The 14,468-nt window shown below is 44.1% G+C and overlaps 1 protein-coding gene across 1 annotated transcript in view; it reads left to right on the top strand.

The window, feature by feature from the left end:
* The window catches only part of tp73 (tumor protein p73), a 138,910-nt gene that overhangs the window by 34,319 nt on the left and 90,123 nt on the right, over positions 1 to 14,468 (top strand). Inside the window, exons 2-3 of the mRNA XM_080182486.1 lie at positions 1,325 to 1,420; positions 6,635 to 6,773. Of these exons, the coding sequence (XP_080038612.1) occupies positions 1,362 to 1,420; positions 6,635 to 6,773 (198 nt within the window). The 5' untranslated portion in view covers positions 1,325 to 1,361. The remainder of the gene's footprint in view (positions 1 to 1,324; positions 1,421 to 6,634; positions 6,774 to 14,468) is intronic.

The following is a 14,468-nucleotide window of genomic DNA, read 5'->3' as shown; positions in this document are numbered from 1 at the left end:
TTTTAACACAAACAAGTTATAATGTGGAGGAAATAAAACAATTATTTTTAATTTCAGTTCTGAGATAAGTAAACCAAAACATTGAAAAAGTTCTTTGCACCTCTGTAATAGAAGCTTGGTTCTCCCACGACCACCTGCACTTTTCAACAGAATCGTGACCAGACATCAAGTAGATTTGACATATCAATTAGGGTTAAGTCTCCACGATTGAGTATTGTTTTCAAAATTTGTTCACCCAATGGATATTAATGAGTTATTGGTGGGTTTGGAAAGTGATATGTTCATTTTATACAAGTATTGTCTTAAATATTTCTACTGTACATAGGTCCAATGGTCAGTTGGAATGCCAATGTTTTTCTTTTGCTTTGATACTAAGGACCTTTGGTACAGTCTTAAAAAAACAAATATTTTGTAATTAATATTAATCTGCGACATGTAATTGCCAATTTGGTCAGCCATCCCTTCTAGATTGCTGTAAAGGACTCTTAACATATGGCTGGAGAAAATATCTTGGATAAAGTTGGACAGGATCGTGGAGGGAATTGGGTTGAACTTGAAGTTGATGTGCCATATAAAAGTAGGGAAGTCTTGCTGCAGCTGTATAGGGCATTGGTGAGGCCGCAGCTGGAGTACTGTGTGCAGTTTTGGGCGCCGCACCTACGCAAAGATATTTTGGCCTTGGAGGGAGTGCAGAGGAGGTTTACTAGGCTGATACCAGAGTTGAGGGGGTTGAGCTATGAGGAGAGGCTGAATAAACTAGGCTTGTACTCGTTAGAGTTTAGAAGAATGAGGGGAGATCTCATTGAGATGTATAAGATGATGAATGGGATGGATAGGATAGAGGTGGAGAGACTCTTCCCGCTCAAAAAAGACAGTAGGACTAGGGGGCACAGCCTCAAGATAAAGGGGGGGCGGTTTAGAACGGAGTTGAGGAGGAACTTCTTCACTCAAAGGGTGGTGAATCTCTGGAATTCTCTGCCCGTTGAAGTGGTGGAGGCTGCCTCGCTAAATATTTTTAAGACGCGGGTTGATGGGTTTTTGATAAGAGAGGGGATTAAGGGTTATGGGGAGAGGGCGGGAAAGTGGAACTGAGCCACGACAGATCAGCCATGATCTTATTGAATGGCGGGGCAGGCTCGAAGGGCTAGATGGCCTACTCCTGCTCCTATTTCTTATGTTCTTATGTTCTTATATGCAGACTTACCAACTAAATTATAACAACTGTTAAGTTTCATTTTGTTAGCTGAATATAAGTAATCAAGAATATGTCCATCACTCCATGATGCAAAGTGTGCTTATAACTTTTTCTTTACTTTGGTCATAGAATACTTTACCCATCACTGGACCATCCCAGAGCCAAGATGGCCCAATCTTCGCCAGCAGATGAAGGGCCTACATTTGAACATCTCTGGAGTAGTTTGTAAGTCTACAATTGTGTTTTTTCCACATATAGATGACTCCTTTGGGGTGGAGGAAGGGGGATTGGAGGGGGTAGTTTATCCCCAAAAAATCAGGCAGGTTTAGATCAGATCAGAATCCCAAACCCAACTCTTCCCCCCTCCTATTTGAATGTAAACAGCACGATAGATACTCCCAAAGTTGGCGATTTCGATATCATAACAAGACTGTATGCTTCATTATTATTCCTCATTTGAAATTTAAAGATGGATATTTTGGGTTTCCAGCCCTCAAGTAACCCGTCTGCTAAACCCTAGTGAAGAGCGCTGGATCGAGGTGCAAGTGCCTTTCTATTTATCTTCTGGATTCAGCATGCTCGCCTTTCCAATTGAATTATATTTACTTTCTCTTCCTGCAACAGCCCCCATCCCCCCTCACCAGGGAAAAGCCCTAAAGAAAGGCCTGGAAGATGGTGGCAGAAATTTAAAATCTCCACTGCACAGAAGACTTTGAATTTTCTTCGGAAGTCCAGCTTCTAATCTCAAAGATTTAGCTGGTGTGAGCTAAATGTTTTAATTCTTCAGGCCATAGGAAGTCCTGAGAAAACTTTAATGCAGAGTCAAAAATGAAGTTTTTAAAAAAAACTAAATTTGCTAAAACCTGATCCCCGAGTCCACACCTAAATGTGATGCCTGAGCTTGCTCCAGAGCAAAAAAATTTCTAAACTCAGCTGAGAGCAAACAAAAACCAGGATTCGATAAATGTGTGACTTTTTAAGTAAAATGTTGAGTAAAAGACCTTCACAAGGTAGCGGACACAGGCAACCATTGATGAATTTTTTTTTCAGTTGAACACAACCTGCATTGTAGTGGAGCCCACCTAAGCCAAGCATGGGAGATTATTTGTGTACAAGTGAACTGCAACACCATCTTGAAATTCAGAAAGCTCTCAAAGTAGAACCTGAACTGTTACATTTGTAACGATGGATCAGGATTCCATTCTTCCAGAACAATTTGGACTTATTCAAGGGTCAAACCTAATGGAAAAATTGGGAGTTCTGGAAAAGAAAATTTCTAAGCCACCAGAGTCTATTGGTTTAGGGAAAGTCAGAAAAGGTCCAGTTTGATATATTTTTATGCTGAGGAACTAATCCAAATATAGTGCATTGAGTCCTCAACCAGCTTTGATGAAATGTTAAAAACCTTTGACAAATTATTAACTGTTGTGGACTGCATTGCCCTTATACAGAGAATAGACAATTCCCATTAATATTGTAAAAGGGGAAAAGACATTACTTAAATAAACCAGACAAGGGTGCCAGAGAGGCAAAGAACATTCCAAAGCCCAAAAAATATATATTTCTGGAAACCCCCAACATATTACCCAAACTACAACAACGGGTGGCCAAATGGTATAAGCTGATTGTGAATAAATCTGATAAAGTTCAAAATACACAAATTCTACAAAACAAAAATGAAGTAAGGTTGTAAAATGCGTGCATCAAAACTGATTCAGAAGATTTGAACCACAAAATTCAAACTGAGTATGTACCTTTCGAATGTGCATGATAAGCTAAATCTATTTAGACTTATTTAATTTCTTAACAAACACATTTCTGAAGAGTTACAAAAGCACGAAAAAGGCAGTAACAGCTCTGAATTCCATTGTTGGCAACTCAAAGTAGGAGTTGGAAAGATTCAACCAGAAGTACAGCCAGGCCCAACAGCAGGAAGAAATAGTTGGTGGCGTTACGGCAAATAGGGTCCAGGTGAAGGCTGGGATGAAAGCGCTTTATCTGAATGCACAAAGCATTCGGAATAAAGTGGATGAGCTGGTGGCGCAGATCGACACAAATGGATATGATCTGGTGGCCATTACAGAGACGTGGCTGCAAGGTGACAGGGACTGGGAGCTGAATGTACAGGGCTATCAAGTGTTTAGGAAGGATAGGCAGGAGGGAAAAGGGGGGGGGCGTAGCTCTGCTGATTAAGGATAGCATCAAGGTGGTAGCAAGGGATGATATTGGAGCCAAGGAGCAGAATGTGGAATCGTTGTGGGTGGAGATTAGGAACAGCAAAGGGAGGAAGACGCTGGTGGGTGTCATCTATAGGCCCCCGAATAATGATCTGGAGGTGGGGCGGGCTGTTAACACGCAAATAAGTGCAGCGTGCAGGATTGGGACGGCCGTAGTTATGGGGGATTTCAAGCTGCATATTGATTGGTCGACCCATGTTGGACGCGGTGGGCTCGAGGAGGAGTTCTTGGAATGCTGCCGGGATAGTTTCCTGGAACAGTGCGTGTTGGAGCCGACAAGGGAGAGAGCTATCTTGGATCTCGTGCTATGTAATGAGGTGGGTAGAATTAGGGACCTTGCGCTGAACGATCCTCTTGGGGAGAGTGATCATTATATGGTGGAGTTTCTGGTGCAGATGGAGGAGGAGAAAGTGGGTTCCCAGACACGCGTACTTTGTTTGAATAGAGGGGAGTACGGTAGGATGAGAGAAGAATTGGCGAATGTGGACTGGGGGAGCGCGTTGGAGGGAGGGTCTGCTGAGGAGCAGTGGAGGATCTTTAAGGAGATCTTTCTTGGTGCTCAGCGGAAATTTATTCCGATGGTCAAAAAGGACAGTAGGAGGAGAGGTAATAAGCCGTGGATAACAAAGGAGGTGAAGGAAAGTGTTAAATTAAAAGCGGAGGAATTTAGAGTAGCTAAGAGTAGTGGGCGAGAAGAGGATTGGGAGAGATTTAAATGTCAACAAAGATTGACAAAGAAGTTGATAAAGAAGGGTAGGAGAAACTATGAAGCTGGGCTAGCGCTTAATATAAAAAAGGATAGCAAGAGTTTTTATAAATATATAAAAAGGAAGAGGCTGGCTAGGGTGAACGTTGGTCCTTTAGAGGATGAGAAAGGGGACCCAGTGGTAGGGGATGGGGATATGGCTAAGGTATTGAATAACTTTTTTGTTTCTGTCTTCACGGAGGAGGACGTGAATAATTTGCTGGGTGTTAGCGATGGAAAGGTGGTAGGACTGGAGGGTCTTAATGACATTACTGTTACTAGAGAGGCGGTGCCCGACAGACTGGAGGGGCTGATTGTGGACAAGTCCCCAGGACCGGATGGAATGCATCCGAGGGTTCTGAAAGAAATGGCAGAGGTGATAGTGAATGCCTTGGTGGTTATTTTCCAGACGTCACTGGATTCCGGGGAAGTGCCGGAGGATTGGAAAACGGCTAATGTTACGCCGTTGTTTAAGAAGGGTGCCAGGCAAAAGGCGGGGAATTATAGGCCGGTTAGTTTAACATCTGTGGTAGGTAAAATGTTAGAATCCGTTATTAAGGAGGAAATTGCGAGGCATCTTGAAGGGAACTGCTTGATAGAGCAGACGCAGCACGGTTTCATTAAAGGGAAGTCGTGTCTGACAAATTTACTGGAGTTCTGTGAGGATGTGTCTAGGGCGGTGGATAGAGGAGAGCCGGTGGATGTGGTCTTTCTGGATTTTCAGAAGGCGTTTGACAAAGTCCCTCACAAGAGGTTATTGCAGAAGGTCGAGGGACATGGAGTTGGGGGTAGGGTGTTAGCGTGGATAGAGGATTGGTTGTCAAATAGGAGGCAGAGAGTGGGGGTCAACGGGTGCTATTCGGATTGGCGGATGGTGACTAGTGGAGTGCCCCTGGGGTCGGTGCTGGGGCCTCAGCTATTTACCATTTATATAGATGATCTGGAGGAGGGAACCGAGTGTAGGGTGTCGAAATTTGCACCAAGATTGGGGGAACGGCAAATTGTGCGGAGGGTGTGGAGAGTCTGCAGAAGGATCTAGATAGGCTGGGCGAATGGGCCAGGAAATGGCAAATGGAATTTAATGTTGGCAAGTGTGAGGTGGTCCACTTTGGTAGGAAGAATGGTAGGAAGGACTATTACTTACGTGGCGAAAAACTGCAGCAGGCAACGGTGCAGAGGGACCTCGGGGTCCTTGTGCATGAGTCGCAAAAACCCAGCTTGCAGGTGCAGCAGGTGGTCAGGAAGGTGAATGGGATGCTGGTCTTCATAGCGAGGGGGATTGAATATAAAAGTAGGGAGGTCTTGCTGCAGCTGTATAGGGCATTGGTGAGGATGCAGCTGGAGTACTGTGTGCAGTTTTGGGCGCCGCACCTGCGCAAAGATATTTTGGCCTTGGAGGGAGTGCAGAGGAGGTTTACTAGGCTGATACCAGAGTTGAGGGGGTTGAGCTATGAGGAGAGGCTGAATAAACTAGGCTTGTACTCGTTAGAGTTTAGAAGAATGAGGGGAGATCTCATTGAGATGTATAAGATGATGAATGGGATGGATAGGATAGAGGTGGAGAGACTCTTCCCGCTCAAAAAAGACAGTAGGACTAGGGGGCACAGCCTCAAGATAAAGGGGGGGGGGCGGTTTAGAACGGAGTTCAGGAGGAACTTCTTCACTCAAAGGGCGGTGAATCTCTGGAATTCTCTGCCCGTTGAAGTGGTGGAGGCTGCCTCGCTAAATATTTTTAAGACGCGGGTTGATGGGTTTTTGATAAGAGAGGGGATTAAGGGTTATGGGGAGAGGGCGGGAAAGTGGAACTGAGCCATGACAGATCAGCCATGATCTTATTGAATGGTGGGGCAGGCTCGAAGGGCTAGATGGCCTACTCCTGCTCCTATTTCTTATGTTCTTATGTTCAAAGAATTCATAGTCTCGAATACCCTAAGGAACCAATACATGCCCCAGGGAAAGATATGAAGCATTTAAAATCATGTTGAGTGCGATTTCAAACTGTAACTAACTCCCTACAACAATCCTCACTCAGGGTGTCTGAAATTGAAGGAGTTGCATTTCCCAGCAAATATACACCTCTAGTTGATGAGCAAAAATGCATTAGAAAGATTTTTAAAAAATATCTCCCATCTTAAGTGATTCTCCTGTTGCGTCCACCAACTAATAATGGGTTGAATTTTCAGGCCGCTACCACTGGCAGGATCTTCCACTCTCACCAATGGCAACCCCTGCAGCGGGTTCCCCAGCAACGCAGCCAAAGAACAACACAAAACACCATCGACATGGGCAGGAACAGAAACTCCTGTCAAAGATCAATGGTGAGCTGCATCTGACAATGGAAAACAGGGTGAAAGGCCAAAAAATCCCACCCAATGATTAAGGTTGGCAAGTTTGAGCTTGAGATGAATTTCATCCAAACACAGTTGATGAACTATGGCATTTGTTTTTTCTCCCCAGAGAACCAGACAGTACTTACTTTGATATTCCACAAACCAACCTTTCTGGCAGCAATGAGGCTGTGCCAAATTTACCACAGAACCGAACCGAGGTTTGCATGGATGTGTTTCAGATGAGGGATATGAATGAGTCTGTGATGGTGAGTATAATCAAACCTCTTTCTTTTGGTTCATGTTGTTTGGTATGGCAATGGAATAATAATCAAAATATGTTAGATTATGGAGTGGCAGTTTGATAACTGAAAGAGTAGGGCTTGACTTGCACATTTTAACATTTCTCTGTTGTGACCATTTTTAAAGCATAAGAATGACAGTAACCTTTTTGTAGATCTGTCATAGTTAATTACTAAATGTTATGTATCAGGAAGTGTGGTGATGGATCCTAGGAACAATAAGCAATTTTACATTTGGATAAGGGATACAGGCACCAAAATTGACACACTGGGCTGAGATTTGTTTTCCCACTTTCACTTCCTCTCTCTGATGATTAGTTCTTGCTGGTAATGATCACACATGTACTGATAACTTCCAATACTTCACTCAGGTAGTCATTCTATTTATAAGTGTGTGTGGTGGCAGGTGGGTGTGTGCAATCCTGTCTTTCTCTGATGTCTACATTCTTTGTATCAAAAGTCAATGGAAAGCAATAAGGAGTGGCATTCCAATAGAATCCTACAGTGCAGAAGGAGGTCATTCAATCCGTTGAGTCTGCACCGACCACAATGCCATCCAGGCCAAATCTCCATAACCCCATACATTTACCCTTATAAATTGACTAAGGAGGAATTTAGCATGGCCAATCCACCTAATCCGCACATCTTTGGACTGAGGGGGGGAACTGGTGCGCTCGGAGGAAACTCCGCGGACGCAGGGAGAATGTGCAAACTCCACACAGACAGTGATCCAAGCCGGGAATCGAACCCAGGTCACTGGAGCTGGGAGACAGTAGTGTTAATCACTGTACCACCCTGGTTTGTAGACTTCCAACTGTAATCCTGACTGAGTGGAACTAACTCAGCACTAATTCCAGTTAAACTGAAACCTTGCTGACTTGCTCAGCTCCATAATAAATATCATGTTTACCAACTGTGCTATTGGAAATGCAAAGATCTAAATGGGTTCTTAACCCTTAACACATGTACATTACACATATTTTGCTTAAACATTCGGATACATATACATGCACCCACAGATGCACACAGCAGCAGACAAGCACAAATATGATAATATATACATTCCCAAAGAGCAGTAATACACATTTCCCAAAAGAGCAGGAATATCATAGTGGGTATGCTATTACCAAGTTTAGCACTTAGCCTCCAACAAAATTGCAGAGAATCCTACCCCATTTACCATAAGACATAATGGGCGAGGCTGTAAAATCTCACTCTGCTCCGATTCTCGTGGCAGGTGTGGCAGTAAAATTCATTCCAATATGCTTTGCTGCTGTAGATGGTACACAATGAAGTTAAGGAGTGGAGGCAAGAAGAGAGGTCGGTGACAAACATACCAATGCTGGCCAATTTGTCAGCATTGGGATGCCATTTCTGATGCTGGTAACTTTTGGGGCAGGAAAGCTTGAGGCGCAGGAAGACTGTCTGGCCTCTCAAGATGAGCAAACAAATGGACTCATTAAGAGCCTTATTAAAAGAATGTTCAGGAGGTCTACTGGGATATTTGGCAGGTTAGGATACCAGTGCTACAGGCAGGCCTGAAGGCCTTTCCTGCCTGGCTGCATTGGGGAGATGGCCAAAAAAACACCCTATAGTGGGGTCCCGTTCAACCTCTCACACTGGCTTTGTTTGTTTTTTTATATATGAAATATTTTTGAGAGTTGCTGAAAGGGTACCTTCTTGTTGAAATGCCCTCCCAGATACCTTGTACTCCTCTGAAGCTGGAAGGCTTCAGATCAGCCCTCAAGCTGAGAGCCTGTCCACCATCCTTAACTGAACAAGGAGCCCATCTCCTTGCCAGTTAAAGTCTTATTTTTCAATCCGTTTCTCCATGAAAATGTGTTTTGGGTGTAAAACTGACTCCTGACTTTCCCATTTTGGTGTGAAAATTTAGCCCAACAGCCATTACACCTCAAAAGTTTTTGAACAGCTTAATTCGATCAAAAAACAATTATTTGATCATTCATTCACTTGTTGTTCATGTGTGCTAAACAAGCTGCTGGGGGGTGGGGAGAGAGGGGAGAAAAAAAAGCTGGTTGCCAGAGGTGGACAGGGGGGAAAGTGGGAGAAACTGACTGCTGGGAAGACAGAGTGTGTGTGTGTGTGTGTGTGTGTGTGTGTGTGTGTGTGTGTGTGTGTGTGTGTGTGTGTGTGTGTGTGTGTGTGTGTGTGTGTATCTGACTCATTCTCTTCATTCTTACATCCACTCTCATAGTCGATGAGAGTAAGTGAGTGAGCACCTGAGACTGATTGAGCCAGACACATACATACACATTCACCCTCTAATGGCCATTTTTATCAACAACTCATTTTTTACATCATCAATTTATTGAAATTCATGTTTGATCTTGTGCCAAAACTATTATAAATTTTTTGGTGGCCTGCTGCTAATTTCTAAACCCCCCCCCAACCCTCAGACTTGCTATTGTTCTTTCCAACGTTGTAAGCCTCTTCTTTGTAATCTAGCAATAAATTTCCTGAGTGAATCACGGATGGTTCTTTCTTGCTGAATGGAATGTTTTTTCTTCAATATTTTGAATTGTTTCTGTTAAATGGTTCCCCCTGTTCATATACTTCCATACTTTTTGGTCTATTTATTCAATTAAATTTACCCAATTAACCCACAGCCAGTTTCCCCCCTCAAGTGACAGTAACTTAAATTTCTTAGTGGTCCGGTCGGATCACAGCTCCCCCTTTTCACCTGTTAGCACACTCAATATATGTTGCATTGACCTTGAAACTTATGCAGTGATTTTTCTTGTCATTCATGGGACATGGGTGTTGCTGGCTGGCCAGCATTTATTGCCCATTCCTAGTTGCCCTTGTTCAGAAGGCAGTTGAGAGTCAACGACATTGCTGTGGATCTGGAGTCACATATAGGCCACACCAGGTAAGGACAGTAGACTTCCTTCCCTAAAGGACATGTGTGAACCATTACATTTTAATGTAAAAATGTTTGCTGTAAAATTTCCTGTACCTGCTAGCTTAACTGAGGTGTTGATTTGTTATGAAATTGCATCATTTATGGAGCTAAAAATATAAATTAAACTCCTTCCTGGAAGAGAGAGTTTGAGAGAGCAGACATTCTATTTAAACATATTCATACAAAAAAAAACAGCAGTGTGGTGTCCAGCCCCTTTTGGTGGAAATCCTCTAAAAAGGTCCTAGCTGACCAATTGGGAACCAAGTAGGGGCTTCACTCCAACGTGACTGTGCTTATCCCAGCAGTTACATTCTAAAGTCATGTCTGGAAACATTGAATCTGCACCATCCTGTAAATAGTTGTTGTTTGTTAATAAGCATCTATGGTTTGTTCTTAACTGGTGGAGTCAGGCTATGACAAACAGTCTTTTAGTGCAGTGGGCCGTGAAAGTTGCATGTCAGCCGATCCGCAGGATTCCCATGAGCGTTTATGCTGTGCTTGCTTCTCCCAGTCCTGGATTTCCAGCAATGTCTGTGCGATGCTAAAAATCAGCTGGACGGTGGGGCTAGCATGTAAATAGTATTTCACTTACTAGTTAAATGCTGTTAGCAGGCCTGAGACTGAATTCTCCAGGCCCGCCAGCATTTCCTACACCACCAGGGTATTTCACTCCAGCAGGGGTCACTATAGCTCCCCATTTTCAGGGAATTAGCAGCCTGACCCTACTGATGTGAAAGGGAGGGGCAATCAGGTGGTGGGGGAGTGGTGCCCCTGGGCATGGGCAGCCTGGCAGTGCCAGCCTATGCCCTCAGCACTGCCCCAGGGGGCACCTTAGCATTGGCCCCAGGCAGGGCCTATTGGGGGTTGGGGCGTAAGAGGCACTCAGTGGGGGTGGGGTCTCCTGCTGCCACTCTGCATAGGGATCGGTGGGAGTTGGAGGGAGGCCAGTGATCAGGGCATGCTAGGAGAGTTGTGGTCTGCCTTAGGTTGGGAAGGGGTATCATCACTATTGAGGGTGGGGGAGGGGCTGGAGATCAGAGCAGGCCAGGATTGCAGAGGGAGGGATTTGTGGCTGGCCTGCAAATGGATAGGGAGCCGCAGTTGGGTTGTGAGGGGTTGGGGGGCCCCAGCACTGCGGGCTGGCCAGCAAACCAGAGGATGACACTTTGGGGCCACTATGCATGTGCAGAGCCCCATGATTTCAGCTTCTCCAGGATGAATAGAGACAGCCCCCTGAAATTTAATGATATTTATGCTGGTGGTCTCTGCAGTGCACGGTGTGTGGGAGATTCTAGTGTGAACTTACAGTGAAAAAGAAACAGCGTGAATAACTCCAGTTTTCTCACTAATTCGACACTTAGGATTTTTTTTTGGGAGAATCACCTCCATTATTCCTGGTTTTATCCATGTCATTAGTTCCCATGTGGACTCATGCCAACTGGATCTTCCTCTTCCCACTCCTGAGTTCCACTTCAGATATTCTTGACACAACCTTCTGAGCTCCTGGTCAGGCCTGGAGAGAACCGTATCTATCCTCTTAAGTACACTGTCATTTATCACTACCACATTCCCCTTTGCTCCCCACATTCCAATGTCATCCTTCACCATTGTGCCATGACCAGTCTGCTCATCAACCTGGCAGTCCTTCTCATCTACACAGGTAGCAAGCAGCTCATACTTGTTGGACAAAGTCAGGAATCGAGTCTCCTCCATCATTATATGCTGATTCCTGACACCTGCCTCACTCGCAGCCATACCCTCCTGTGCCTGACTATTGATCAATTTTAAAGTTCTGCCTATCACCCAGAGTGTGACTGGCTCCTTGAACAAAGTGTCCAGGTATCTCTCCCCCCTCCCTGATGCCCTGTGGTTTCTGCAACTCAGCAGAAACTCTGAGCTGAAGTTGCTAATGCTGCAGACACTTTCTGTAAATATGGTTGTTGGAGAACGCAGTGCATTCCACAGATTCCCATATGTTGCAGCCATGACACACCGCCAGCCTGGTCATTTCTGCACAATCTTGCATGTCACTTAGCTAATAATTTACATAAATTAATTGAAAACTGTACTGATTCAGTTTGGAGAAAAGGAAGAAAACTCACCAACTAATGGGAGGCTGAAAAAAAAGGAGGACCTCTTTTATTCCCATGCCCTGAGTTCCACCTGAACTAAAGTGCAACTGCACACTATGTCTACATCTCACTCCAGAATAGTCTTTCCATGTGTCTTTGTTTATCATTCACTACACCAAATTCGTGGTCAATTTGGAGGCAGAGTTTATGAAGGAGAAAGAGGTTGGACAATTTGCCTAGAGTCTAAGAAAGAAATCTCCAGTAAGCTCTATAGTGAAAGGCAATTAGTCTGGGAGAAGACTGTGGTAAAGCACTCTTGTATCTGCCTAGGGAAAGGAGGTAGAGACCATTATGAATCGGGGATGAAATTTTGCAATTTATTTTCAGTGTTGTTTTGGGCAAAAAAAGAGGCCAGCCTGCCAGATACCTTGCTGGCTTTTCCTGGATATTTTCAAACTCTGTGGAAATAGAAAATGGAAGGGGTGGGTGTCATAACCAGGCAGTATGAAGCTGTGCACCCCAGCGACTTCCATTCACTAGGTCCCTGTTTGTCAAAAGCTGTTGTAAAGCCCACCAACATGACATCATTCTGGGGGAGGAGGAAGCGGGGGATGAGTTCCTTGCATGGGAGGATGATGTCGTAGGGAGTCCTACTAATGACGTTTGAATGTATGGTAATGATGCTCCTGACCTTTCATGGCAGGGACCCCATTATGTCATTGACAAGGGCCTGGGACTATCACAACAGGTAATTCTGCCAGCATTGCTTCATGGTGGTAGATTTATGAGTACTAACCAACCTACCAAAGTTCCAATGTCGTCCTTGTCATCCTAACCCTGGGTAGGATACAAGATCGTGTTCCCAGAATGGCATGTAGGAAGTGTGTACACATCTCCAGCCCTCCACATTGGATATGGTAGATGCGTTGCTAGCAAGATCGCATATTAGGCTTGCACGGCACACAGGATCAATTTTTGATTACAGAGCACCCCAGTGCTTCAAAGACCATGTGCTCAATTCACACAGCATTTTGTGACACTGACCAGCAGGAAGGCCCAAGTGTGGAGCTAAAAAGGATGGGACTGCTGGTCCTAACTCAATGTTACAAAAATATCACCACCACTAACCCCCCATTATCCTTTCCGGCCTGAAGCCTGAATGCCCACTCTTTCTGGTCTGAAACCAAAATACCCACACTTTATCACCCGAGGGTCTCTGTGGCCCAGTCTCAAAATATACTTGGCTGGCAGCTGTACACAGCTTGCCAATTCCAAGGAAATGAGGCCTAATATGGGGGATATCTTGGGTCTTGCTATTCAGGTGCAGACTTTGTCATTCAAAAATGATGTGCTCGAATTTCAAGGTTTACATGTTTTTCTCGTCATGTGCAGCGCTCTGACTTTTGGCTTTCAAAGAAAAATGCACTGAATTGTGACGTGTAAACTGCCCTCCTGGCCAAAAAAACCTGACAAAATCCTGCAATTCTGCATGCAATTAAACAACTTATTCAGCCACCTTTGGGGCTATGGCCCCACATATCCTATGTCCAGGGCTGTACAATGTCTGAGTTGTTGACTATAATTTGAATAGGAAGCCTAGTGGGGGCTATGTCCCTGTCTACATCAACAGGGATGAAGTAGAAAAGGTCAAGAACTTCAAATTTTTAGGTGTCCAGATCACCAACAATCTGACCTAGTCGCCCCATGCCGACATTATAGATAAGAAAGCCCACTAACGCCTTTACTTTCTCAGAAGACTAAGGAAATTTGGCATGTCAGCTACAACTCTCCAACTTTTACAGATGCACCATAGAAAGCATTCTTTGTGGGTGTATCACAGCTTGGTATGGCTCTTGCTCTGCCCAAGACCACAAGGAACCACAAAAGGTTGTGAATGTAACCCAATCCATCACACAAACCAGCCTCCAATCCATTGACTCTGTCTACACTTCCCGCTGTCTCGGCAAAGCAGCCAGCATAATTAAGGACATTCTCTCTTCCATCTTCTTCAGGAAAAAGATACAGAAGTCTGAGGTCACGTACCAACTAATTCAAGAACAGCTTCTTCCCTGCTGCTGACAGACTTTTGAATGGACTTACCTTGCACTAAGTTGATCTTTCTCTCCACCCAAGCTATAACTGTAACACTACATTCTGCACTCTCTTGTTTCCTTCTCTATGAATGGTATGTTTTGTCTGTACAGCATGCAAGAAACAATACTTTTCACTATGTTAATACATGTGACAATTAATCAACTCAAAAAATTGTAAGGTTACATGCAGTTGTGACTGAGATTTTTTAGATTAATGTCAATGTGAAGCTGCTGTTCTAACTTTATACTTTCTACCCTGTCAATTATTTTGTTTATTTCTATTAGGCCTTCTTTGTCACATTTATATTCACAAAGGAATAGCTTTGTTGATTAACTCATGTGCTGGGTCGTTTCCCCTGGGCTTCTTATGATTGGCCAGCAGGAGTTTTGCTTATCTTTTTGAGGATAATTTCATGGATGGTGGACTTCTTATTTTTTGCAAGATAAGTTACTGAACAGGAATACCACATACAGTGATGCACAAAACACAAGCATTTGACTGAATTGTGATTCCCTCCTAAATGTGAACTTTTCCCTCCTCTAATGTCTTATTCCCACCAAAACCTCTGTTAAT

This window comes from Carcharhinus amblyrhynchos, unplaced genomic scaffold, assembly GCF_965287045.1.
Source record: "Carcharhinus amblyrhynchos unplaced genomic scaffold, sCarAmb.v2.hapA scaffold_56, whole genome shotgun sequence".
Lineage (NCBI taxonomy): Eukaryota > Metazoa > Chordata > Chondrichthyes > Carcharhiniformes > Carcharhinidae > Carcharhinus > Carcharhinus amblyrhynchos.
This window is presented reverse-complemented; position numbering and strand designations above follow the sequence as displayed.